This window comes from Trichosurus vulpecula, chromosome 5 (genome assembly GCF_011100635.1).
Source record: "Trichosurus vulpecula isolate mTriVul1 chromosome 5, mTriVul1.pri, whole genome shotgun sequence".
Classification (NCBI taxonomy): Eukaryota; Metazoa; Chordata; class Mammalia; order Diprotodontia; family Phalangeridae; genus Trichosurus; species Trichosurus vulpecula.
In genome coordinates this window covers 274,633,268-274,661,249 of record NC_050577.1, presented here as the reverse complement: position 1 = coordinate 274,661,249, position 27,982 = coordinate 274,633,268, and the positions used below count along the sequence as shown (strand labels likewise).

At 37.1% G+C, this 27,982-nt stretch overlaps 1 protein-coding gene across 3 annotated transcripts in view; it reads left to right on the top strand.

Moving 5' to 3' along the window:
* Positions 1 to 25,839, top strand: part of ATF1 (activating transcription factor 1) — a 37,743-nt gene extending 11,904 nt beyond the window's left edge. For all 3 annotated transcript variants that reach the window (XM_036760110.1, XM_036760112.1, XM_036760111.1), the window contains 6 exons: positions 8,760 to 8,888; positions 15,832 to 15,932; positions 19,764 to 19,894; positions 21,532 to 21,714; positions 21,807 to 21,966; positions 24,167 to 25,839. In XM_036760110.1, the coding sequence (XP_036616005.1) occupies positions 8,760 to 8,888; positions 15,832 to 15,932; positions 19,764 to 19,894; positions 21,532 to 21,714; positions 21,807 to 21,966; positions 24,167 to 24,311 (849 nt within the window). In that variant the 3' untranslated portion in view covers positions 24,312 to 25,839. The remainder of the gene's footprint in view (positions 1 to 8,759; positions 8,889 to 15,831; positions 15,933 to 19,763; positions 19,895 to 21,531; positions 21,715 to 21,806; positions 21,967 to 24,166) is intronic.
* The last annotated feature ends 2,143 nt before the right edge of the window (positions 25,840 to 27,982 follow it).

Here is a 27,982-nt window from a genome sequence, read left to right as displayed (position 1 = left end):
TTTGACTGTTTAAGTTCTCATTTTGCTGCATTTATCTTTTGTCAGTGTCTCTATACCTTGTTTAGTTTTTCCTTGTCCATAGTTGTGATAGGTATTTCCTTCCTTGTTTTTCTGATTTATTTGATATGTGTCTTAGTATGTGGTATGAGGTGTTAATCTCAAATTAACTCTTGCCAGAATGGTTTTCAGTTTTCCCAGCAGTTTTTTTCAAATGGGAGTGTTTACCCCAGTAGATGGGGATCTCTTTGGTTTTTTGAACATTATGGTACTATGTTAATTTGCTTCTCTATTTTATGTTTCTAACCTTTTGCATTGATCAGTTTTTCTGCTCTTGAATCAGTACTTGCTTTTTAGTGTGGTTTTGAAATTTGGTACTGTTAGATGTCCTTCCATTCTGTTATTAAAAAAAAAAATTATTGGGGGCAGCTAGGTGGTGCAGAGAGTAGAACACCAGCCCTGGAGTCAGGAGGACCTGAGTTCAAATGCAGCCTCAGACACTTGACACATGTACTAGCTGTGTGACTTTGGGCAAGTCACTTAACCCCAATTGCCCTGCCAAAAAAACAAAAACAAAAAAACAAAAAAAAAATTATTTTCATTGAGATTCTTGATCTTTGAATGAGGCATTCCAAAAATATTAGTCATTTACAATGTGCTGGGTACTATAATAAGCTCTGAGGGTACAAAGAAAGGCAAAAACAGCCTTGTTTTTCCCTTAAAGAGGGTGAGATAAAAGAAAGTTGAAGCATCAGTTGTAGATGGCCTTCTTAAAGACTAGACACAAAAGAAAGGTGAGATAAAGGACAATAGGTAGCAGGGGTGGATGGATCATATGAGGGTTTTTTGGTTTTTTTTTTTTAAGGATTAGAGAGACCTGGGCATGTTTTTAGGCCATAGGGAAGCAGCCAGTAGACCGAGAGACTGACAGTTAGTGAAAGGGTAGGGCTAATAAAGGGGACAATCTCTTGGAGATGACCGGATGAAACAGAATCACTTGTGAATGTAGAGGGCTGTACTTTGTCAAGAAGTGCCACTTCATGAGACAGGGTGAAGGAAGAGATAGTGATGGATAATATTTAAGTGATTTGAGATAAACAGGGGAGAAAAGGGAGCCCTTGGCGAACTGCCTCAGTTTCTTCAGTGAAATATGAGGTACTCTCAAATGAGGGGGTGTTGGGGCTTGGGATGTTATGAGAGATTTGATGAGAGATGAAAAGATTTGGAAAATTTGGAAAAGCTGCTGTGGTGACTGGGATAGTGAATTGATAAGGTTAAAAAATAGTCTTGTTGCAGTGAATTTCAAGTTGAGATTACGTAGCATAAATTTGTAGTGGAGCTGGTCAGCAATATTTTGTGATTTCAGTAGTGCAAGAATAGCAGCAAAGTCAGCAGATAATGGCAGTATTCTGAGGTTGGAGCTTGGCGTGGCATGATTGGCAATAGGATAAGAGGGCAAGGGATTTGAAAGCAAGTGATAGTCTAGAGTTGAATTGATTTAACAAGTGGTCAGATTAGGGAAGGGAGCCTAGGAAAGAATCATGGGGCAGAGGGATTGAGGTTCATGATTAAGATGAAGAATAGGATTAGGCAGAGGGAACTACAGAACGATAAAAGATGATTGGATAAATGAATTTCAGAGTTAATCGACGTGGACATGGGAGTAGAATATTTGTTGGTAAGGGCAAGATCAAGGAAGGTTTATGACTATTTCTGAATATAGCTAAGGTCTTGGAAGATAAGTAAATTGAGGAATTGAGAAATTTGGGTGTTTGAGGGAGTATCAGCATGTATGTTGAAGCCCCCTATTTTGAGGGCTAAGATTGGGGAGATGCGACATTAAGCCAGACACTGAACTCATTGAGGGAGGAAGGAAAGCGTCCTAAGTGTTGGTAGATGATAGTTTCCAGAATATCCATTAAGTGATCATTATGGTTTGAATGAGTAATAATGGTGTAGTGGAAGGGAGAGTCTGGATGTGGCAGTGGGGAACAAGGAGTAGTCTGACTCTCCTGTCATGACCACTGAGTAAGGGGAGGTGTGATTGAAAGTGCAGCCAGTGCTGGAAAGGGTGGCCAGGGAAGCTGTCATTGGGAGGGAGGCAGATCTCTGGGAGTGCAAGACATTGGAGGTAATATGAAAGAAAGTTTCTTTCCTAAGGAGTAGGCGTTTCAGAGAGCAGTGTGGAAGGGACATAGTGTTCGTTGGGGAGGGGTTGTGTTGAAAGGAAGGAAGGAAACAAGCATTTAAGTATTTACTCTGTGCTAGGCACTATGCTAGGCACTGGGGATAAAAATACGAGCAAAAAGAAAAAACAGTCCCTGTACTCAAGGACACATTCTATTCTACTGGGGAAAGACAACACATAAATCTTTGATTTTAGGAATTTCTGTTTTTCTGTTTATTTTGTTTAAAAAATAACAACAGCAACCAGAATCAGTCTAGTTTTTTAGTTGCATGCCCCATTCATTGATCCGTTCTTTCCCTTTTTTTGTTGATGAAAATGTTGAGAAATTTTCTTGTTTCTCAGAAGAACTGCTCTGGCTATGTCCCAAGTTTTTTTTTTTAAATACTTTTTCATTGGTGTAATTTTTAAAAATAAATCTATTTCTTCTGTGATTTGTTCTTTGACCCATTCCTTCTTTAGGATTATTTTATTTAATCTCCATTAAAATTAAAATCCTTTCTTCATTTTTGCCCTTTTTATTAAAAAGTGTTAGTATATTGTGGACAGCAAAGGATGTGATTAATTCTTCTGCATTTCCGTATTTGTTTACGAGTTCTTAATGTCATAGAATGTTGTCATCTTTTTGTAAAGGTGTGATGCAAACCTGAGAAATATGTATGCCCCTTTTTATTCCCATTCAGTAATTGATAGATTATCCTGACTTTGATGAAATTTTGTTCAGCCCTTTACATTTTTTCTTTTTATCTTTTTCTTGGCTTTGTCAAGGTCTTAAAGGGATACATTGAAATCCCCAACAATTATTGTTTTGCTGTTGATTTCTCCTTGTGTTTCATTTACCTTTACCTTTAAGTATTTAGATGCTATACCATTAAATATATTTGTTGCTGTTCAATCATGTCCAACTCTTTGGCAAAGATACTGGGGTGGTTCGCCATTTCCTTCTCCAGTTCATTTTACAAATGAGGAAACTAGGGCAAACAGCATTAAGTGACTTGTCCAGGGTCATACAGCTAGTATTGGAGGCCAGATTTGAACTCAGGAAGATGAGTCTTCCTGACTCCAGGCCTATCATGCTATCCACTGTGCTACCTAACTGCCCTTTAAATATATGGTTAGTTTTAATATTGTTTACTGTTTTGAATCATAATGTAGGTTTCCTGCATATCTTTTAACTATTTTACAGTTACCTTTTCCAGGAACATGAGTGCACCATTTTTAATTCACCAGAAACGCAATAAATTCTACTCTAGCCCTTAATTTTAACTGTGAATTTGTTTCAAATATATACCTTGTAAAGGACATATGTTGGATTCTGCTTTTCAATTCATTCTTCCATCCTCTTCGGTATTACGTATGAGTTCTTTTGTTTACATTAATAGTTTTTGTTGTTAGGTGTTGTTTTACCCTCCTTTTGTAATTTTTCCCCCTTTTACTTTCCTTTTTCCCCCAACACTTTTCTTCCTAAAAAGGGAATGCATTTACTAGGGACTTCTTAGGGGGAGCTGAGCCTGGCTGAAAGACTTAGTTAAATTCTTTGGCTTGGAATTCAGTGGTTAACATAATGTGTTATGAATTTGCCTGTTCAATCATATCTCCCTAATAAGAATCCAAGAGTCTTTTGTTTAAATCAAGGCTAATTGTTTCATGTAGTGAATTTTGTCTCTTCAAGGGATCATAAATTACTCAAGGAATGAAACAATATAATTTTAAAAAATTAAATATTTTATTTTTCCCTCAAATACATGTACCTACATGCAAGATATTTTTAAACTTTTTTTCTTTTTTTTGGGAGGCAGTTGGGGTTAAGTGACTTGATCAGAGGCACACACTTAGTAAGTGTCTGAGGCCAGATTTGAACTCAGGTTTGACTCCAGGGCCAGTACTTTATTCACTGCACCACCTAGCTGCCTTAACATTAATTTTTTAAACATTTTGAGTTCTACATTTTCTCCTTTTCCTCTCCCCTTCCTGAGGCAGTTAACAATTTTATATGGGCTATACATATGTAATCATGCAAAAGATATTTCCATATTTGTCATGTTGCGGAAGAAGACAGAGCAAAAGAAAAAAAACAGGGAAAAAAAGTGATACCATCTTCAATCTGTATTCAGACTTCATCAGTTCTTCTCTGGAGGCGGACAGCATTTTTCATCATGAGTCCTCTGGAATTGTCTTGGAGCATTGTATTCTTGAGAAAAACAAAGTCGTTCACAGTTGATCATCGTACAGTAGTGCTGTTACTAAGTACAATGTTCTCCTGGTTCTGCTCATTTCACTTTGCATCAGTTTGTATACGTCTTTCCAGGTTTTTCTGAAATCAGCCTGCTTGTTATTTCTTACATTTCTTCTATCACAATCATATTCCAAAATTGTTCGGCCATTCCCCAATTGATGGGCACGCCCTCAATTTCCAGTTCTTTGCCACTACAAAAAGAGCTGCTGTAAATATTTTTGTGCAAATAGGTCCTTTTGTTCTTTTTTATTTCTTTGGGATACAGACTTAGTGATATTGCTGGATGAAAGGGTATGCGCAGTTCCATAGCCCTTTGGGCGTGGTTCCAAATTGCTCTCCAGAATGGTTGAATCAGTTCATAACCAAGAGTTAGTGTCCCAATTTTTCCAATGTGCAACAAATTTTTTAAAAGTAGAAAAGGTAGATTTTGGACATTGCAAGCTAGTGATCTTGCCATCAATTTCCAGCAAAACTCTAAACTAAATTATTTAAATAGATGGTTTGCAAGTATTTAGGAATGGAACTAATGATTACTACATTCCTGCATGAGTTTACTAAAGTAGATGCCATGTATTCTTTTTTAAGAAAGTAACTTCATTTCCCTTTCTCGCCTGGTAGATTAGATAATTAGCATAGATGTGATTTTCGGAAGGCGAGCAGTCTCTTACTGCATCCTCCTGGACAAGATGGAGAGACTAGACTGCTATCAGGTAGTTTTAGTAGCTGGTGGAGCAGTCTGGTGTTATTGGTTGATGGATGTCAATCCAGGAGAATAATAATAGCTGACATTTACATGGTGCCTGTTAGGTGCCAGCCACTGTGCTAAACTCTTTATAATTATCTCATTTGATCTTTACAACAGTCCTGGAGTAGGGGCTATTATTATCCTAATTTTACAGATGAGGAAATGGAGGCAAACAGGTTAAGTGACTGCCTGAGGTCACACAGCTAGTCTGAGGCCTGTTAACTTGTCATCCTGACACCCGGCCCAGCATTCTGTGCATTATGGTGCCACCTAGCTGATGAGCATCTCTTATGGCATGCTGCAGAACAACATCCTTTTTGTTATTTTCATCAGTGACTTGGATAAAAGCATAGGGGAATAGTTGTCAGATGTGCTTAACACAGCTGGAAGGAGCAAATAAAAGAGGCAAGTTCCTGGAAGGTCTTGACAGATAGGAATAATGGGCCTAAACTAACAGAGACATGAACTTAAATTTTAAAAATTAAGCACAGAAATGCAGATTGAAAGAAATTTGGTGGGATTCATATAGAATCATAGATTTAGAATTCTGAAAGTCCTGGAAACCACTGAGACCAACTCTGATTTCACAGATGAGTAAACTGAGGCACAAAAAGATTATGTGACTTGTCCTGGGTCACACAGCTAGTGTCTAAATTGGGATTTGAACCTAGGTGTTCTTGACTCTAAGTCTGTATTCACTACACCATGCTGCCACTCATGAAAAAGATAAAGGTGTTGTTTTAGCTGACCTTAAGGTTAATGTAAGTTAGTACTGGTCATATGACTGCCAATAATGTAAACTAAAGCTCTGTTAATTCAAAAAAAATAAGTGTCTAGGAAAAAAAGAATGAACAGTCCTGTTGTGCTCTGCACTGGTCTGACCCCATCTAGTTTATGTGCAGGTACAGGGACCTTGATGAACTATATGTCTGGAGGGAGGAAAGTGACCAGAACGGTGAAAGGAGTCTGGACCCTTGTGTCCTATGAGAAATGGTTGAAGAAACACTTGTGTTTAGCCTAGAGAAGAGCAGTCATGGGGTGTGCCTTGCTTTTTTCAAATAGGATCAAAGATTTTGCTCATGAGGGAACTGAGACTCAGTGAAGGAAAATGATTTGGGAAAATGTTGTACAAGTGTTGAGGGCTATCTTGTGAAAGAGGCATTAGACTTATTCTCGATAGTTTCAGAGGGCAGAAGAAAAACTTACATGAGTAGAAGTCAAAGGAAGCCAGCTATTTATTGATTCCATGTATATGGAAGAACTTTTTAACAATTAGAAATGTCAGAAAATGGAAGAAGTTACCCTATAAAATAATGAATTTCTGGTAACTGGATGTTATAAAAGAGACTTGTGCTTTGAGTAGGAGATTGGATTAGATGACATTTAAGATCCCTTTCAATTCTGAGTTTTCTGTGATTCTATGAAATTACTACTACAGATGTCTAGACTTTTTCTTTTACCACCATCTTCTGACATCTAGTGGGCAAACATTAATTTAGGCCAGTTATCTGTCCATTACTGTCTCATTAAACTAAGAAAGCCTTATTTTTGTAGGTTGTATAATTTCTGTTCTGAATGGAAACCAGTTTTCTTTCTTTTGAATTTTAATGCATATAAAAATATCCATTAAAAAGTGTGATGTGCAACTCAAAGCTTAAAGGCCACCCTAAGTTGACACTATAGTAATTAACACCATTCTAATGAATCATTTAACAGTTTATTTCCTAGTCATTTCTCCTTAGAGTTAAAAAGGAAAAATCAAATGTGTTATCGTAATTAATATGGAAAAACATGTTCTTCATGTGTATCAAGTGAGAACTTAGTTTCTGGGTGGTTATGGATAGGTGGACAATAGGTTATGTTAATTAGAAAGGGGGACAATCAATTGCAATCACTTAATTTAGAATTAAATTACTAATGATTTTTCTAAATTATTTGTAATACCTTGTTAAAAGATTCATGACTAAAATTATGATTGTTAAAATTCATTAGCAGGAGAAGAGAGAAACTTTCTTTGACAGGAAGTTTTAATGAAAGGAAAATAGTATTTATGATGTGATGCTATAAACCTAACTAATGCAAGCAGTTTACTACCAGTGTTTTGTGATGTTTGGGAGCTTGAGCATTTGTTTGTTTGATCCGGTGTTTCTTAAGCTACTATGTATGTTGTTTTGTGCTAAGCCATGGGGACTACAAAAGAACTTTGCCATAGTCCTTGCCCTAAAGCAGGGGTTCTTATACCTATATGAACTGTTGGGTTTGTTTTTGTTTTGTTTCCCCCCTTTGGCAATCTTATCAACTCCCAGATCTGATAATGGATGATGTTCAAATCTATTTCTACAGTTCCCTGGATTCCTATATCCCAGTGCTCAACCTTCAGTTTCCTGTAAACATTTCCACCTAGATGTTTACGCTCAGCCTGTCCAAAACTGAGCTTATCCTCTTTCCCCAAAAACCTGGCCTATGGCACCACCATTCTTCCAGTCATCTAGTCTCAAACCCTTGAAACATCTTTGGATTCAGAAGGAAAGGGGATAGTAAATTGCTAATAAGTTCTATGTATTTGTATTTCCATCTCTTGTCCCTTTCAATCCATGGGCACCACTTTACTTCCTCATACCTTGATTACTAGAATAGCCTCCTGTTGACCCTGCCTCTCCTTTCCTTTTATTTCATCCTTCATATAGCTCCCTGAATAATTTGATCAGCTTCAGTGTCTATCCATTAATCATAGAATAAAGCTCAGACTCCTAGGGTGGCAGTCAAGGCCCTTCCCAGTCTAACTCCAGCCTCACTTTCCAGATTTCTCTCTTATCTTCTTTCCTTTTCAGCCTGCATTCAGCCTGTCTGCTACATTTGTCTTTGTTCTAAAACTACGGCAGTGAAAACATCATTATTCTAATTAGTTTAGCAAATGATTTGCTAGCTTTTTCTCCCGGCTATGAAAAAGAAAGGAAACCAAATATAGTGTCCTGGTTAGTGTATTCCATCCCTGGAATGTGTTTCTTCATCCTTTAGGAGTCATTGCCATGAAGGCTTCCCTGGTGTCCCACTCTTCCCCTTCATTTCTTCTCCCTGTTTTGTGTTTCTCCTCATAGTAATAATGCCTTGTATATTTCTAATTTGGATTATAATCATTTGTGTCCTTGTCCTAGCTCCCTACTAGATTGTGAGTTCCTTAACTGCAGAAACTACATTCTAGTCATCTTTATATCACCAACACCATGCAGATGATGAGATCACACTTGGTCCAGTGGAAAGAACACTAGACTTGGAGCCGGAATACCGGACTTCCAAACGTGCCCCTGACACTAGCTATATAACCTTGGGCAAATCACTTCAGTTGTCTGGACCATACTAATGCACAGGGGAGTCAGCTCAGTGTTGTGATGAAATTATGCTCAAATGGCTACAGAAGGTAACGTTCATTTTACCTTTTAAAATGGGATTTGCTGTTTTCCAACCAAATCATTTCCAGCAAAAAATAATATGGAACAAGGCCCAAATATATACATTTCCCATTATTAGGATTTTGCCTTTCTTCTGTGTATAGGTGAAGTAAATATTTTGTTAATTGAATTTATATTTATTTGTAGATGTCACTAAGAGGAACTGCACCAATGACAGTTGTACATCTTTCTGGAGAGCAAGTACAGAGTCAGGGGGTCATCCAGACTGCTCAGTCATCTTCAGTGATCCACCCCCCACAAGTACAAACAGTGCAGGTAACTGAAAACTTGGTCTGTGTGGTACAGAGGATGACTTTTTATGTCCTGAATCTTATCTGACATTGTTACTGTCTCATTACAGTATTATAAGTGGTATGATGTAATCTCTAATTCTCGCGAATCCACATTAGATTTCTCGTCTGCAAAAACAGATGGGCTCAGATTTTAAGGGAAAAGATAGATCTTGAGGCAAGGAAACTTGCAGATGCAGTGGTGGAAGGATTATCCTGGTGTAGGCAAAGGGGAAGCCTAAAGTAAAGTGGGAGGAAGTAGGAATTGTGGGTGTGTTAGATGATAAATAGCACTTGTTTCCGTCTCCCTTTCCCTGAAGACCAGACTCATCCTTATTGAGGTAAAGAAAGAAGTCCTATCTATTGGTCATCTATCTAAGTCTGTCGTCATAGGGGAAAGTGGGACAGAAGCAGGTGATAGCTCAGTGAAGGTCTCTTTCTTGTCTAGTTACAAAGCAAAATTTGATTGCCAAGCAGACAGGAAAGAACCTGCTACGTGAACAGCTTAACCCTTTTAGGAGTCCTTGCCTTTAGTGCCTTGGCTACTCTAGGCTCTGTGCTGCAGAAAATAGAGTAAATACAAAATGTGGAGTAAAGTGTACTGCAAGGAAATAGCCAATATGCAGGTGAGTCTATCCTAAGGGCATACAGAATCAGTGCAGAGTAATTTGGGGATGAGAGGGAAGAGCACTAACAACTGGGGCAATCAGGAAAGGCATCCTGTAGGAGGGGACATGAGGGAATCCTACATGAGGATGAAGAGAGCAGAGACCGACCAGGCTGTGCAGAGGCATGGAGGGAAGAGATAGAATGTCATATACAGGGAACAGCACATAGGCTTGTTTGACTGGAATTTAGAGAATAATGTTCAGTCAATGGGGAAAGAGAGGTTGGATCCAGATTATGAAAGGTTTTGAATGCCATACAGAGAAATTTGTATTTTAACCTGGGGCAACAGGGAATCACTGCAACTTCTTGTTTAAAGAGAAGTGATATGGTTAGACCTTTGCTTTAGGAGTATCACTTTGGCATTTATGAGAAGATGGATTGAGAACCAAGAAACCGGAGATAGGGAGACCAGTTAAGCTGTTGCCAAAGTGCAGGCTTGAGGTAATGAAGATCTTAACTAGTGTGACAATTGTGAGTAGAATGCAGAGGAGATAGCTCTGAGAAATGATGGAGAATGAGTAGGACCTAGAAATTGATCATCAGCGGTGAGGGAGAGTAAAGAGTTGAGGAAGACGCTGAGGTTACAAACATGGGTGAGCAGTAGTGTCATGGTGTCCCTGACAGAAATACGGAAGGTAAATAGAGGGGTAGATTTCATGGGGAAGATGATAAATTCTGTTTTGGACATGTTGCATTTGAGGAATGAGATGAATGAATACATGAATGAATGAAAGAAAAAAACATTTTTGAAGCACTTAACTATATGCCACCGCACTGTGCTAATCACGACAAGCCCAAGGAATTCAATATGTGTATGACAAGCAGACAATATGTGTATGAGCTCACTTTTAAAGAGAGTTGGAAAGGCTGAGAAGTCCTAAGGGTATGACTTTGGTGTGGATGGCAAGACCTACATCTGTAGGTTATGTCACTAGGTCAGATAGCAGTGCCTATAAATCCTTGTTCATCCAAGCAGTGTGAGCAGCCCTGTCCACTGAGCAGGATGAAGGGCTGGAAGGGACCCTGCCCATGGCTGTTGGGAGTTAGGGAGGAGCAGGTCCAAAGATTTGAGTAGAACTAGATTCTGGGTTACTTCTTGCAGGGTTAGGGAATAGGGGGAAGGTAATGAACCAGCCAGGAGGAAGGAAGGGGGCAGTTGGCAAGAAACATTTATTGTGTTTAGTAAATGCCAAGCAGTGTGCTGAGTGCTAGGAATACACATATAAGCCAAAACATAGTCCCTGCCCTTGAGGAGCTTCCATTCTAATGGGAAGAGACAACACAGAAGAAGGGAGATAAATAAGTGAAGGTACTTTGGGGACTTACTGTTGAACTCTTTAAAATCAGAAGCAGAGCCAAGAATGGAAGTTGGTAGGCCTGGTTCCTCCCCAAAATGGAAACTCTGAAAGGAGCCCACCACTGGGAGAATGGGGCCAGCATGGCAGAGTCCTGGTGGGATGGCAGCCGAGGCAGAGTGGCAAAGTCTGGAAAGTCAGAAGCAGGACAGCCAGGAGGGGAAAGGTTATGGGAGAAGGCTGCTCACCCTCCTCTGCCAGGCCACTGAATTGGCTCTGGTTTGCCTGGGATGGAGGATAAAGAAAGTGCCTCAGAAACGGAGAGCTGGATATGGGAATTTGGGAGGCTTTTGAGTTGAGGAGTTAGTTGAATCTATGGGAACTGATGCAATCACCAAGAAAGTGTATTCAGAGGGAGTGGGACATTAATGATGATCCAGCAAAGAAATAGAGTACAAGGACAAGAACCAAGGACCTGGAGAACCGTACCTCTACCTTAGGAGCTTCAGAATCTTTTCTGTAAACTTTGTTTTTATTTAAGAAATGGTTTCCTGAAGAAGAGGAGGCAGTAAAGAATATTGTGGAGCAAGGACCTAAGTTTTCATTCTACTCCCTAGTATAATTATTAAAAGGGAATGACTGTCACAAGCAGCACCCTTCATTTTTTTCCTTTGCAATTTGCTACCAGTGTTCCATGATTTCCCAAAAGCCATCAAGCTTTTTCTCTTCTTTTTCCAACTCTGGGCCCAGCTCATTGTCCTTCTGTAGGTCTGTCCCAGATACACATATGTTTCAACAATCCGGCTAGCAGCCGTTGTGGGGGTGGAAGACCAACCCAAGCCCAACAACAAGAACGCTACCAGCACGCTGCAAAAGCACAAGTTCTTTTGATCTGCTTAACTAAGGAAAGCTATGTGAAGGGGTTGACAAGCTTACTTTAATTCAGCATACAAATATCATTCACTTAGTTCAGGGGAAGAAGCCAGCACCCTGAACTTCAGAACAAATACAAATAAATCACAAACATCAACAGACAGACCTTGTCTGATTCAAATCCCAATACATAGTTACTAGAGTTTAACAAAGTCTCAGCATCCAGGTTACAAGCTGGAGGGCTCCTAGTTACAGCTGCCTGAAGTCTCCGCCTCAGCACCACCACGAGTGAGAGCCTGTCTTCTCTTCTTATAGGGCTTCAGACATCATCAAATGTCATCTGAATGACCAGAACTTAGGCTGCTGTGATTGGCTCTTGAGTTAGCACCACCCCTTGGTACCCTGGAAGCTTCACACCCACATAGGCTTAGCACCTAATTGGGGTTTGGGCCTGGGGCTTAGCACCTAATAAGACTCAATGAAATACACTGAATTACTCAAAGGAAACAAAGCCAAACTCTTCAAGGGTATTTGGTTGAACTAAGTGCCAAGAGCCCATTTTGCTTACCAACACAACATGCTGTTGGACAGGTAAAGTGTCCATCCAGATGCATGTTATGTTGAAATCTGTGCAATAGATAATATTCATCCATTTGGCCTTTCCTGTGTGACTAGACATTTTTCTTCCAAGAACCTCTGAAGTAATCTGGATCTTTATACAATTAGCATAATGTCATCCACAAACAGGAGCATCTGGAGGATCTTACCATCCAACTAGAGTCCTTCTGACCTATACCCTGTGGTGAATCTCCTTTACAACAAAAACCTTTGGTGAACATAGGTCTCCTTGTTTTATGCCTTGCCTGCTTTTAATCAGAGGATCATTGAACAGGGTTATTTCTGTTTTTACATCTTCCATGGAATCCTGAATGATCTTGATATGTGAATGAAAGACACTTTACTATTTAAAAAAAAACTTGTCAAGACAGTATTTTGTTCTACCATATAAAATGCTTTTCATTTGGAAGGGAGGGGTAAACACTAAACCCAATGAGATCTTCAGTTAATTGTAATCTAGTAAAGATGTGTCCCTTGTTGAACATAGCTTGTGAAAACTTAACTTGGTACCTACCAATACCTTCGTTAATGATGCTCTCAACTTGTGTATAGATAGATCTGATAAAAATTTATCCATCAGAGAGTAGGCTTAGAGGTCATTAGTTATAGATGGTCATTCTCTTTTTTCCATTGTTAACAATGTCTGAGAATGTTCCCATGCATTTGTTATCTTTTCCTAATTGCTTGGCTCCAGTACAAATCTCTGTTTATATTATACTTGACCTAATCTGCTTGTTTTTGCCATCATTTCTGCCTCCTTTATAAACACCTCAAAGGCTGTGATGTTAGGGTTCAAAAGTAATAGTTCCTGGGGCAGTGGATAGAGCACCAGTCCTGGAGTCAGGAGGACCTGAGTTCAAATGTGGCCTTAGTCACTAGCTGTGTGAACTTGGACAATTGCTTCTGCAAAAAAGTAAAAAAAAAAAAAAAAGTAATCCATTCTTAAATGGATTTGTTAAAATGTCTTTTGCAAATCTTTTCCATTCATTTCCTTTTTTAAACTTTTAAAATAATTTTAGGCCAGCATTTCTTTACACACAACAGAGCATAAAGAGAAAATTCCTTATGAAACTGCAAATTTTACATCACTTAATGTTTTTTTAAGTATATAATAAATTTTACATGTTATTTTCAAAATTCCTGCTTGTTTTCTTCTTTCTGAACTTCCTTTATCTCTTCTATGCAATTTTTAAAAAACTACAGTGGCCTTTGTTTTGGGCTTCATTATTGCTAACCTCCCTTCCTGAGACTGTTGGCTACCCTCTCCCCTGATATACCTTCTTCTCTCTTGGTTTTCTGGATACTGCTCTTTCCTGGTTCTTCTCCTACCTTATGACCATTCCTTCTTATTCTCCTTTGTTTGATCTTTTATCCAAGTCATGCCCGCTAAGCATGGTATACCACAGTACTTTTTCCTGGATCCTCTTCTTTCTCTCTGTACAGTTTCACTTAGTGATCTCATCAGTACATGTGGATTCAGTTTTCATCTCTTATGCTGATCATTCTGAAATCTGCTTTTCTACATACTAACCTGTCTGCTCACTTCCACACTTGCATCTCCAGCTGCCTGTCAAACTTCTTAAACCAGATGTCCAATAGAGATCTTAAACTCAACATATCTGAAGCTGAACTCATTTTATTTCCCCCAGAATCCTTTCCCCTATTACTGTGAAGTGTATCACTACCCTCCCAGGCCCTCAGGCTTACAACCTTGGTGTCTTCTTGACTCCTTACTGTCTCTCCATCTGCATATCCAGTCTGTTGCCAGAGTATGTTGATTTCACCTTTGTAATAGCAACTCTGGAATACTCCCTCCTCTCCCTATCACCACTAGGATCAAATATTAAATGTTGCGTTTGCTGCATAAGCCCTTCATATTCTGCCTTCTCACTCTTCTTACACCTTAGTAGGGGTGGGGAACCTGTGGCCTCAAGGCCACATGTGGCCCTCTAGGTCCTCGGGTGCAGCCTTTTGACTGAGTCCAAGTTTTACAGAACAAATCCTTTTATTAAGGAGATTTGTTCTGTGAAGTTTGGATTCAGTCAAAGGGCTGCACTTGAGGACCTAGAGGGCCACATGTGGCCTTGAGACCGAGGTTTTCCTCAACCCTGTTTACACCATCACTTCTCCGTGTGCTCTTCAATCCATTGACACTGGTCTCCTTGCTGTTCCCCAAACAAAACGCTCCATCTGTTGTTTCTGAGCATTTCCCCCTGCAATTCTTCCTACCTGGAGTACTTTCCCTCCTTATCTCTGCTTCTTGCCTTCCATTCCCAGGTTAAATTCCATCTTCTAGGATTCCTTTCCCTTCTTTCTAGTATCTTACATCTATTAATTCTTTCCTTTTTATCCTGTATATAGTTTGTTTACACATTTGTTTGCATGTTGTTTTCCCTGTTAGATTGTGAGGTCCAAAAGGGCAGGAACTATCTTTTGCCTTTTATCCCCGTGATTACTACAGTGCCTAGCATCTAATAGGTGCTTAATAAATATTTATAGATTGACTGACTGACTACCTCCACTTCCTTTTATAACTGAAATTGTTCTGTTTCACACTGTTGTCTAGAAAGAACTTAGCAATTTGATCAATTGGATTACGCATAAATAATGAGAAGATAGGTATGGAATACTTACTGTGTTGGCCAACATTGTCTTGATTTAGTGCATAGAGCTGTTGTGATTGTGCTTGTTGTTTTGGTCTCAGAGGGAAATACTTATTAACTGCCGTCACACGAGGCAATATGTTCTCGTAGGTAACACAAGAGGGAAAAACTATTTTAGGGACCTTTCCATTGGAGAATATTTGTTATATTTTTAGGTAAGTTTGGGATAACATGCTTTCCATCTCATCTCAGTATTGCTTAAAGCAGTGCCACATGTTAAGAGTACAGTCTCATTTATGTTGGACATTTGAAAAGCTCTTTCTAATTTACAATTATTTGCAACAAAATGATATTTTTATTTCATTTAGTTGCAAATACTTGATGCAGTGGTTGATAGATGCTTTAATGATAAAATTTTTTTAATAATATACATAAGTTTCAGAGGAATAAGGTTATAGGAACATATATCCTTAGAGAATTTTTAGAAAACTAGTAATTTTCTTTTCTAACATGTTAGTTGGAGTAATTCCTGACAATGTATCACTATGGAAGTCTAGTTTTGAAGACATCTTCTTGCTTATTTCTGGTTCTGTTGCTTTAAAAAATATATATCTATATATCTATGTGGATAAATATATAGGTAGATATGTTTATAGATAGAGATATTTCCTTAATTTGCTCTCCTGAATTAAACTATCTTCAGATTGTTACTTTTTAGATTCTAATATTCAAAATCAGATTCAGCCATGTGAATGCATTTGGAGTGGTGTCTAATTGTTCTGAATGTAATAGTATGAAAATTAGGTCTCAGAACTCTGTTGAATGTTTTACTTATATTCTTCATCATCATGAAATAAAGTGTACTTTTTAGGTATCATCCTGGTCAGACAGTGAAGATTCTCAGGATTCATCTGATAGCATAGGCTCTTCACAGAAAGCTCGGGGGATTTTAGCACGGCGCCCATCTTACAAGTGAGTATTGCTTCATAATTTTGTTCATTTATTAAATTCCAAAGCTTCCATAGTGTGCTATGAAAATTAGTGGAAACCAAATTATACAATATTGTAATTACTATCACTGAAGCATTTTCTTTAAAATTCGCAAGATAGCACTGAAGGAAGGCCAGAGAGAATCACAAATGAACACCACAGCTGAAAGTTACAGGTTCAGTTTGTTTCATAATTAAAAGCACACTGCACATAGAGATGTGCAGTTTTATGTGCAGTCTTCTTTTTTTGGTTTATAGAAAAGCCTATTTTATTTGATATTTGTAATTTCAAAGTGTTTTTAAAAGATAACCACCAAGCTTGACTCCAAAGAAGGAAGCAAGCATTTCCATGTGTTGTGTGCCAGACACTGGTGCTAGGTGCCATTCTAATGTTCTCTCACTTGATTCTCACAATGACGCTGGCGGGGGGGGGGGGGGTAGGTGCTATTGTTGTCTTCTTTTTACAGTTGAATAAACTGAGGCAGGCATGTAACACAGGTGACTTTGAGTCTAGATTTGAACCAAGGTCTTCTTTTAGGCCAAGTCCTCTGTCCACTTTGTTCCCTTCTTTGCAGAAGTGGGGTATTAAACCCCACCTCCCCATGATGTTATACTTTTTTTTCCTCTTTTATTCTTTGTTTTAATGGGTGCCTCATTGACAGTAGGTGGGGGTGGTGAGGGGAGCAGGGCGCGAAATAGTCAATATACTAGGAAATCTAGGTGACATAAAAACAAAACATCAGTAAAAATTATTTGAAATGCAAAAACCAAAAAAGTCACAAGGACAAATAAATGCATAAACAGTTATACTATGGAATATATGTACATTTGAATATTTGCATTATCTTAGATATTAATCGAAATGCTCTCATATACTGGGAAGTGTAGAGTATATCAGAATGAAAAATAGAAGGGCCATTTCATTTCTGGTGTGGGAAAACTTCAACGAAGAGAGTTTCCAAGAACTTCTAAGAGGCTGTGAAATGTCAAAATGAACTTGTTTTGCATTAGAAATTAAAATGGCATTATTAAGGTCATTAGACTATATATTAATAAATTTTAGAGTATTGTTTGGGGTCTAAAAGTGTCTTGTGAAACTCAGATGGGCAGTGAATTAGTAGTGTTAACGTTACTGTTTGTTTCGTTGTTGATATTTAATTTTTAAAAAGCTATTTTGTCAAAGGCAATACTAAGTTTTCCCACTATTTCTACTGTTTTGGGTGTTTGACAAGTATGAATGGGGAATGAGTTTATAATTGGTCCATGTAGACTTTTGTCTCACTGTGAATCAATCTGTGAACTGAAAAAAGTTTAGAACCCCTGTGATCTGTCATATAAGGTGCTACATTTTAACAAATGTACTAAATAGTTTTTGTAGGATCAGAGTTTTTGGGGGTTTTTTTTGGTCACTTTAAATTATAGCTATTATATTATTTATTGTGAAGGAATGTGGGTCTGGAAACCATCTCACATGAGAAGTAATTGAAGGAAACTGGGGCTATTATTTAGCATAGAAATGAGAATATCTGTTGCCAGGAGAGTTAAAGGGTAGCACATGGAACAACAGCCATCTTTAAGTATTTGAAGTATTGTTATAAGGAGAAATCTATGTGGCTCCAGAGGGCAAAACTTGGACCAACAGGTAAAAGTTATAGATGGAGTTAAGATTTACCTCTCTTAACTAGAACTTTTCAGTGATTAGAAGAACTACCTGAAAATGGAAAGGGCTGCTTTGCAGGGGAGTGAGTTCCATGTTACTGGAAGTGTTGAAACAAAGACAAGCTGAATAGCAGTAGGGAAGTTGTAAAGGGGTTCCTGCATTGGGTTTTAGATATTATCTATTAGATGTTATCTAAATATCTGTTAGATATTTTTTGCTTTAAAATTTCAAAACCACTTTCTTTATTACAATAATGATAGTATTAGTGTTGATAAGATCGTAAGTATTATTCCTGACCCTCTTCCCTGTTTTCTCTTAAGAATCACTGGGCCCTCTGTCTACTGTGTCATTAAAAGTTTAAAAAAATAAAAAAAAAACCCAATGTGTTTTACTGAGTCTTATAACTATTTGAAATGTTTTATTTTATTTGGAATGTTTTATCTTATGGAAAAGTCTCCTAGATCAATTTTTTGAAAAATATTTATTTTTATTTCTACCATTTATTATTACAGCACATCCATTTCTGTATATATCCCTCTCCCCTGCTCATGACATTTTTTCCCATAATGTTTGGATCAGTTCACAGCTTCATCGACAGTATATTAAAGTTCTTCACCACCTGCCTTAAATCTCACTTTCTCTAATTTCCTGAATCTCATCATCCTGTAAGAACACATCAGCCCTGAAACTCACACTTTCTTAGTACCCACTGCTGCTGGGTCCCCTTCTTCCATCTCTTTGATTAAAGAGGGTAGACAGAGTTGAGTTAGTCCCAGATCCTCTTATTTCAGGAGGGTGTCCAGGGCAGCCATCTCATCATTTCTCATTTGTCTGTACTTCTCCCATTCCCCCTTTTCAGCTTTTTATGTGTTGTCTCCCCAATTAGACTGTGTGCCTCTTGAGGGCAGGGACATTGTTTTGCATTTCTTTATATCCCCAGTATAGCACAATGCCTGGTGCTTAATAGGTGCTTAATAAATGTTTATTGATTAACTTTCCAGCCCCTTAATACACTCTGAGCTAACCTTCTGGCTATTCCATATACTTGATCTCCCATCCTGTGCCTTTACTCTGGCTATCCTGCATTCCTGGAATGTACTTCTTCCTCATTTCTACTCTTAGTCCCTAGTTTTCTTCAAAGTTCAGCTTAAGTGTTCCACATGAAGCTTTTCCAGATCACCCAAGCTTCTAGCTCTTCTCCCCCTGCCTTCCCAATAACCATATATCTGTTTTTATGTGACTTCCTATGCATAGTATCTCCCCCAAAGAAAGACTTTCATGTTTGTATTTATATCCACAGGGCCTGCTTGGCACATAGTAAGCACTTAATAAGTGCTTGATTGAGGTTTCATGGGGTTAATAGTTTGCATTTCTTTTGAGAACCACATCCTTTAACCATATATCCTTTGGGAATGGCTCTTGGTATTTCTGTTACTTCCCTATATATCATATATATTAGAACCTTATTAGAGATATTTGATGCAAAAAAAATTTTTTTCTCAGCAATTTCCTCTCCTGCATGCATTAATTTGTGCAAAAGCTTTTCAAATTAATGTGATTGAAATAATGTGCTTTAAGTTTTGCAGTCTCTTTTATCTTTTGTTTGGTTAAGAATTCTTCTCCAGCCACAGGTATGAAAGGTACCTGATACTGTATAATTTTTTTTTAATGACATTACCTTTTTATATTCAGGTCATGAATCTTTGTTCTGAGCTTATTGTGGTAGATAGTATAATTTGTTGGTCTAAACATAATTTCTGGTGAACTGTTTGCCTGATTTCCCAAAAGTTCTTATCAAATAGGGAGTCCTTCCCCAGTAGCGTATGTTGGTATCTACAGCACCTGGTATAATACTTGGCATGTAGTAGATGCTTAATAAATTCTTTTTTGTTCATTCATATTCTTGGCTTTATCCAGTGCCTTATTTTTCAATTCAAGGAAGCTTATTTCATGTCTCTGATCTTCAGGCAGACATCAGTTAAAAATTTTTACAGATCTCAATAGTAAGGTATTTGGCATGTAGCATAGTCTCATGAAAGTGTTATTCAGGTATACTAATGAACTTTTGCAAAGTTAATGTGCTGATACATAAACCAATATGGAATCTTGACTTTCCATCAGTGGTGAGTTAATGGAATTCTGTTTTTTCCACAGAAAAATCTTGAACGATCTTTCTTCAGAAGACACCAGAGAGAGGAAGGGAGACGGAGAAAACCCTGGAGTTTCAACAGTCACATCTATGTCTGTCCCAACTCCTATCTACCAGACTAGCACTGGACAATACAGTATGTATATGAAGTTGTTGTTCTCCTTCGTTTTTGAAGAGACCCAGTGACATCACAGGGTGATGGCTTGACTTGCATGTGAATTGGATTTAAGTGAGGCAGAATTGCAATAAGTTGGCAACCTCACACTCACTCTTAAGTCAGCATGACTGGCAATGGCCTGAGATGCAAATGAAGTAGATTTCTAGACTAGACCTTTTTATTTGGGAGGGACAAGTGTGTTTCATTTGGTACATGGTCTTACACTAGTTGCTGGACAATTATATTTGTGGCCTTTGATGCAACCAAAAGCCATCATCTGGATTAGAATGTGGTAAAAGGAGAAAAATGAACCTATAAAAAGAGATTATCAACTTGAGTTGAAGCCCTTTCTGTAACTGACTTATTGTAGAACTTCTGTGTTTCCGTCACTCAAATATTGGTTAAATTTTTAGTACCACCCTGAATCTTAGAATTTTGTCAGGAAGATTATTTATAATCAACAAGATGTAGCTGATATATACAGAGTCTCCTGTGTTTTTCAGTGTTCTGGGGGAATAAAAATCCACTAACCATAGGGAAACTTGCAGGAGAAATAGGACCAGTTCAGATAACAGTATAGAGAGATAAGATAAATACAGATATAACCATCTGGTAATGCCCTTCTATAAATTAGAGGCAGGAGCTTGTATGGCTATTATTAGCTTAACAGTATATTTAATAACTACTCTTTTTTCCCTAAGGTAAATTTTCTTCCATAACAAATTTGGTGTTACTAGATGTGACAAAGTAATTAGTTTTGTTTGCATTTATTTCCAAGGCAAATAGTTAATTTGTAGTAGCTCCTCTTGATGTACTATAGCTATTAATGAAGACAAAGCATTAGATTGGAAATAATTGCTACTTGGTTATCAAGTCTCTACCTGCTGGTCATTAAGTCCAGCATTAGCCCATCTGATTAGTAAGTCCACTAATGGATATATATGTAGAGAGCAAGAGAGTGTTTGTGCCCACCAGCCAATGATAGCTCCATAGAAATGCTTGAGGGGTGCTGAAGTGAAGCAGAGAGAAGGGATTCAAAAACACAGTGGTAGAAATAGCATTTTAAATTTCTTTTCCCCCTTATGTTTTGACACTGAGAAAGAAATCAAGAATTTTTAATTCTTTCCTTTATCGAAGCATATGCCAAACTAGATTAATGTGTATCAGATTTCTTACTGAGTGGGGAAAATGAGAGTAACTATTTTATTTTTCTTTAGCAGGTCAAATTTGGGAAGTAGTTTTTTTTTTTTTTTACCACCATCTATACCCCTCAAAGAGGTAAAGATGTTCAGCATTCATTGAAGGGGAGCTCCCTGAAGCCCATATTTGGGCTAGAATCATTAAACATTACTAAGTACAGGTCCTTCTAGACCCCTTCTAGAGACTAGATAAAAACCTTTTGTAATTAAGATCATCTTGTGTACAAATAATACTGTTAAGTATGGATTTGAAAATGCTTGAAAATAGTTTGGGCTTAATTAAGTTAATCATTTTTCATAATAAACTTGAGGCCAACCTATAGGAATTATGAAATACTAGGATCTCTAATGAGGTTTTACTATATCGTATTTATGTATTGGAAAAATTACCTATTTTATTTTCTTCCCCAATTAAAGTTGCCATTGCCCCAAATGGAACATTACAACTGGCCAGCCCTAGCACAGATGGAGTACAGGGGTTGCAGGCATTAACAATGACAAATGCAGGCAATGCTCAACAAGGAACGACAATTCTTCAGTATGCACAGACATCTGATGGACAGCAGATTCTTGTCCCTAGCAACCAAGTGGTTGTACAGAGTAAGCATACTTAATATATATAGATATTTCCCATAGAACTACCTCCAAATGTTTTCGAATGTCCTTTAATACTCCCTCTTCTGACTATGTAGCTGCATCAGGAGATATGCAGACTTATCAGATTCGTGCCGCACCAGCAAATACTAACCTTCCACAGACAGTAGTGATGACATCTCCAGTCACTATAACATCTCAGACAACCAAAACAGATGATCCACAGTTGAAAAGAGAAATAAGATTGATGAAAAATCGGTAAGTGCTACAAAGTGATGTATGATTAACCTTTAAGCAGATTTTTAAGTCACCCAAAACTGACGTTGTTGTATATTTGAACAACAGTTCTCAAAACTTTTCTGTTTCAGGACCTCTTTGTACTCTTAAAATTGAGGACTTTGGTTCATATGTTTTTCTCTGTCAGCACTTTTTTACCATATTAGAAATTCAAACAAACTTTAAAAATATTAATTCATTTTAGATAATGATTATCTATTATGACACATTAGCATAAATAACATTTTTATGAAAAATAAATTTTCCAAAACAAAAACATTTTTGCAAATCTTTTTAATATCTAGCTTAGTAGAAAGCAGCTGGATGCTCATATCTTTTTGTTTTCAGTTTACAATATGATATTTTGGTTGAAGCATATAAAGAAAATTTAGCTTTACCCAGATAATATAGTTGGAAAAAGGAAGTATTTTAATAGGCAAAAAATGCCTTGGCATTATTATGAAATTAGATTTGACTTCAGGGGCCACCTAGGAATGCACAGGTCACACTTTGAGAACCTCTGTAGTAGAGAATTGGATAGAATTTCATGCCAACTTTGTTTCGTTGGCTGTTAGGCCACATCTGATTTATTTGCAAAGGACCATTGAAGCCAAGAGCTCTGATTATCTCCACATTTTACAATCTGCCACATATAACATGCTGTATTTTCTTATTTTCCATACTATCTTTTTTTCTTACTCTTAATCTGCTGTGGTTCTGCTAGCAGTGATTATTAAGATAGCATACGTTTTGTCAGAAATGTGACATTATTTAGTATTTCTGTAATTGATTTTTTTAGCACAAATATAGAACTTGGTTGGCATGAATGGGCTGAAAAATATTCTAAGTGAGAAATTATACAGAAGAAATAGTATAAATCTTTCATCAGGAAAATGTGTCGCCATAAAACAAGATAGCAGGCAAATCACAGAGCATATGTGAGAGATAATAACTTTGTTTCATTGGCTATTGGGCCATGTCTGGTTTTTTCACAATGGCTGAATGAGGTGCTGGACAGCCTCTTCTGCTCCATTGGCATCCATGCAATGTGAAGAGAATTCAAGAAAGTAGCCAAGTGCCCTATGGTGAATTCATGGGAGGACATGGATCAAAGGTATATGGGGATAGGCAGGCATGGAGAGTTCGCTGTCTGCGTGATTGGAAGGAAGTCTATTAACTAACCCTGCTAAGCTTTGGGTCATTTGCCCGTTTGATTAACATCCTTTAAACTAGTGAGTATATGTCATATTATTAAGGAATGGGGGAAAGGATCCCTCATGTTGACATAGATCAATTTAACATTCATTCTTTGGGTCTGGTTTAAAAGCTTTACTAAAATCTAGCTATACAGGGAAGCTATGTGGCACATTGGATAGAGCACTAGGCCTGGAGTCAGGAGGACCAGAGTTTAAATCCAGCATCAGACATTTACTAGCTATGTGACTCTTAACCCTGTGTGCCTCAGTTTCTTCATCTATAAAATGAACTAGAGAAGGCAGTGGCAAACTAATCCAATATAATAGCCAAGAAAACCCCCCATGGGGACATGAAGAGTTGGACACAGCTGAGCAACAAAAATCCAGATTATACTCTGTCAACAGCAACAAAACAAATGGCATTGCCATGATCTACTAGTAACAACCATGTCAGAAAAAAGACAATGAGGTTAGCCTGGCTGACTGAATTCTATTTTTATCTCCTTTGACATTGCATAGATTCCAGTGGAATACAGGAGCTCTCCATAGGTTATTCCTCACTATGTGACCAGCTCGCCTCCTCTGCTGCGTATACATTTTTCTGATAACATCCTCTGTGCCTTCTTTCCTCTACAATTCCTTGTTGCCTTTGGACTTACTTGGTGATATTTATAGCTCATGCCTAACTTGTACTTTCCATTTCCCTTTGGGTCACTTACAACTTTAATTCTTTGGAGAATGTGACTATTGTAGGACCTTCGGCCATACACAAAACAATTAAAGAATGTTGATGTTTAAAATAATGAGCTCATTATTTTGAATCCAAAATTGAGGAAGAAACTTGGGATCATTAAAAAAAAAAACACTGGAAAGTTTCACAAAGGCAATCCACACCATTATCTTGATTAATTTAGGGTCCATCTCAGCTGTTCATAATGATGTCCATGAAGTTAATTTTATTTGGTTGTTTTTGTATTTAATTATAGAGAAGCTGCTCGAGAATGCCGTAGAAAGAAAAAAGAATATGTTAAGTGTCTGGAAAATCGAGTTGCAGTCTTGGAAAATCAAAATAAAACTTTAATAGAAGAATTAAAAACTTTAAAAGATCTCTACTCCCATAAAAATGTCTAAAAAGAAGATAAATTTTATGGACTTACCAAAAAATTAAATGGATTTTCTTTTTATATGGAATTTTATAAACTAAAAGGTCAAAAATGAAACTTTTAAGACTAGGGGTTGCAGCATAAAGACTAAAGATTTTATTTACAAGATGCTGATGGAAATAAAGAGGACTTCAAGCAAGCTCCTGGCACAACTGGAATTTCTATTGGAATTAACATTAACAGTGGTACCTGATCAACAGAACGTTTATTTTCAACAATTTGAATTTCCCAGAAAGTAGTTATCGGCAAAGTTTGCAGCTAAGACAATTCATTAATGGAAGTTTGATGGGTTTTTTTTTTAACCAACTTTTTATTGGTATAGATTTTCATTAATAGGTTCTGAAATATGCCCTTTTTAATTGTTTATGTAAATATTTTTGTCTTCCAATATTCTAAACTGCAGATTTAAAAGAAAATCTAATGCTTTGTAAAATGTATAAATTATGTATACTTTGCTCAACTGTCAAGTCTTTAAAATGATCTTTTAAAAAATGTTTGTTTGCAAGAGGTTTAGGAAAAAAAAAGGGCATAATCATTTTTCAGGTTTTGTCTTTCAAGATAGCCAAGCCACATGAACTGAAAATGAAACTTTCAGAGAAGTTTCCCAATCATTTTATAGAAACATTTAGTAAACTGGACGGAACAATTTGAACATTTGAGAGTTTAAAAAAAAATAGTATTGATTTTGCTTTTTTGGGTGTGGTAAGTTTCTCTAAATAGATCATAATAAATCATGTGCTGATTCTATATGCAGCTGATATGCATTACTTATTCTACTGTGCTTTAATAGAAAGAAATGTTTACAAGCCCCTAAAGTTATTTTAGAGGATTTTTACAAATCAGCTCAAGATACATACCAAAGTATTTTTCCAAGAGGGTTTTTCTAATCAGATTCTAATGTAGGGCTTATCAGTTTAAAAATAATGCAATTTTAAAACAATTATTCATGTAGAAAATATTTTGTGAGGTAATAAAGGGTACCTTTGTAAGAAAAAGTGACTATTTTTATATAGTTATTCTTCATAAATTCTAAAGTTGTGTTTTTATGCTTACTTTATGTTTATACAGTTTTTAGTAAAAAAAAATAGATATTTTGTCGCAGATTATCATTTTTATATTTTCATGGGGAGTAAGGTTTTCTGAATTGCAAGTATTTGAATTACGTACATTTCTGTATGATTATCTGAAATCCAAAATATGCTGTTAGCACATCAGTACTTTTTGTAATCAACTTACTCATTTTTGAGCTTACCTACAAAAATATTGTCAGCTCCTAATATAATATGTATCCTTTTGTCTGTAAAAATTCCTGTAAAAATTAAAGGGCATTTGAGATAATGAAGACTGTTGGATGTAAAACATATACAACTTGGAAGAAAAACTTTGAAACATGAATGACAAACAGTTTATTGCTGCTTATGGTTTCATCCAAAGTTGTATCAATTATTGAAATGCACCATGTTGTGCTAGAAACAATATAAAAACTAATCAAGACATGCCTTGGCTTCTTGGAGTGTCTGGACTAGAAGGGTAAGAAATGCAACTAGTGAGAAATAGATTTTAATGTACAACAGAGAAGCAAACACTTCTACAAGGCTTGAAGAAAGTCAGACATAGCCGATCATATACATGAAATCTTCACGGACAGCTTGGTATTTGAGCTGCTTTTTGAAGGGTAGGTAGGATTTCAGGAGGCAGAGAGTTGGGAGAAGGGATAGGAAATGGTATATGGACCACTATTAATCCTGTTTGAATGAAATGAATATATGAGAAGGAGGATGAAAAAGCTTGGGTAGCACCAAATTATGCCTGGCCTTGAATGTTAGGTGAAGCTATTGAGAAAGACCTGTTTACGGAGTTCCGTTTTGTTTTTTTTTTTATAAAAACTTGAAATCACTTTTTGAACAAGAAATCCTGAAATTTTTTAATGAAAAATTGATTTTGTCGTTTTCATTACATCAAGTCATAGGCATTAGGGATCAAGTTATTGGTCTTCCTGTTATATTCGCTTTCTGTTACACTTCAGAATACTCTGAGCTTCCACAAATCCATTAAGTGATAAGGTGGTATGTAAATATAAGCCAAATTGAAGGCAAGAATTTACTACATAGATTATTGAGGCAGTCCTAAACAAACAAGTTAGTTTGCAATTAGTATATTTCACAGTAATTTTTACACAAATCTACATAAGTCCTACAGTGAAAGGTTGTATTTTATGCTAGGAATGTTTCAGTTATTTGCCACTGCAAAGTGCTTTTTGCTAACATAATTTACCAGGTGGTCCACTATTTAAAAATAATTAATGGAAGAGTTAATATATTTTTTAGTCTAGCTAGCTGTAAGACTATTGCTTGCCATAATTTGGTACTTGGCTTCCTTTTAGGAAGTGCTGATCATCAATTCTTTCAGTAGCCAAAACTCTGACCACTCAGACACCAAGAAAAATATTGTGGAAAACAATTTTTAAGTTTAGAAAATACATTATAGTTTCCATGTCTGATACTATTTATATAAACACTGATTTAGTAAATTGAATGAAAAACACCACTACCACCACTGCCATAAAGCATCATAGGGCAGGGTTGCCAAGCATAGCTAAGTAAATACAAACAATGTGGACTGTGACTGAGAAGATAAGGATAGCCTTCATGGAGAAGGTGGTCCTCGAGCTGAACCTTGTGAAAGAAACTGGAGGTAAAGAGAAGAGTGCATTTTAGGTAGAGACAGGAGATGGAAAAGGAGCATGAGCAAGTGTACCAATCTGAATAGGAAATAGAATGAAGGAGAATATTATGCATTAGTTTTGTAAAGGCAGGTGGGAGCTACATTGTGAAGGGCTTTAAGTGCCAGATAAGTCTGTATTTTAGAGGGAGCCATTAGTTTCTTGAGGGGAGTGGCATGGTCAGACCTGCACTTTGGAAAGACAGTTTAGCAGCTATGGAGAAATCAAATTGGAGAGGAAAGACACTAAAAACAGTAAGACCGGTTAGGAGGCTACTTTTGTGCTGCAGTGAACTAGAATGGTGCCCATGTGAATGGAGAAAAGAGACTGATTGAATATGGAGGGTATGGGGCTGTAGGAATGAAGGAAAAATGTTGTAGGTGACTCCAAGGCTGTAAACTTGGGACTGGTGGTGCTGTTAAAAATAGGAAAATTATTAAGGGTTTATTTAATTTTTATTTTCTGTGCCAAATTCTCTCCTTCCACCTCTTCCCCCACTGGTTTGAAAAGGTAAGATAATATGATACAAAAATACATTTGAAATCATGCAAAACATTTACACATTAGTTATGTTGTGAAAAAAGAAAAAAAATATACTTCAGTCTGCACTCAGTCCATCTGTTCTCTCTCTGGAGGTGGATAGCATTTTTCATCGTAAGTCCTTGGGAATTGTCATGGATCATTGTATTGATCAGAGTGGCTAAATTTTTCAGTTGATCATTGTTATAATATTGCTTTTACTGTGTATAGTGTTCTGGTTCTGCTCAGTTCACTCTGCATCAGTTCATACAGGTCTTAACCAGGTTTTTCTGAAACCATCCCCTTCATAATTTCTTTTATTGCAGTGGCATTCCATCATAATCGTATAGCATAACTTATTCAGCCGTCACTCAGTTGATGGGCATCCTTTTGGTTTC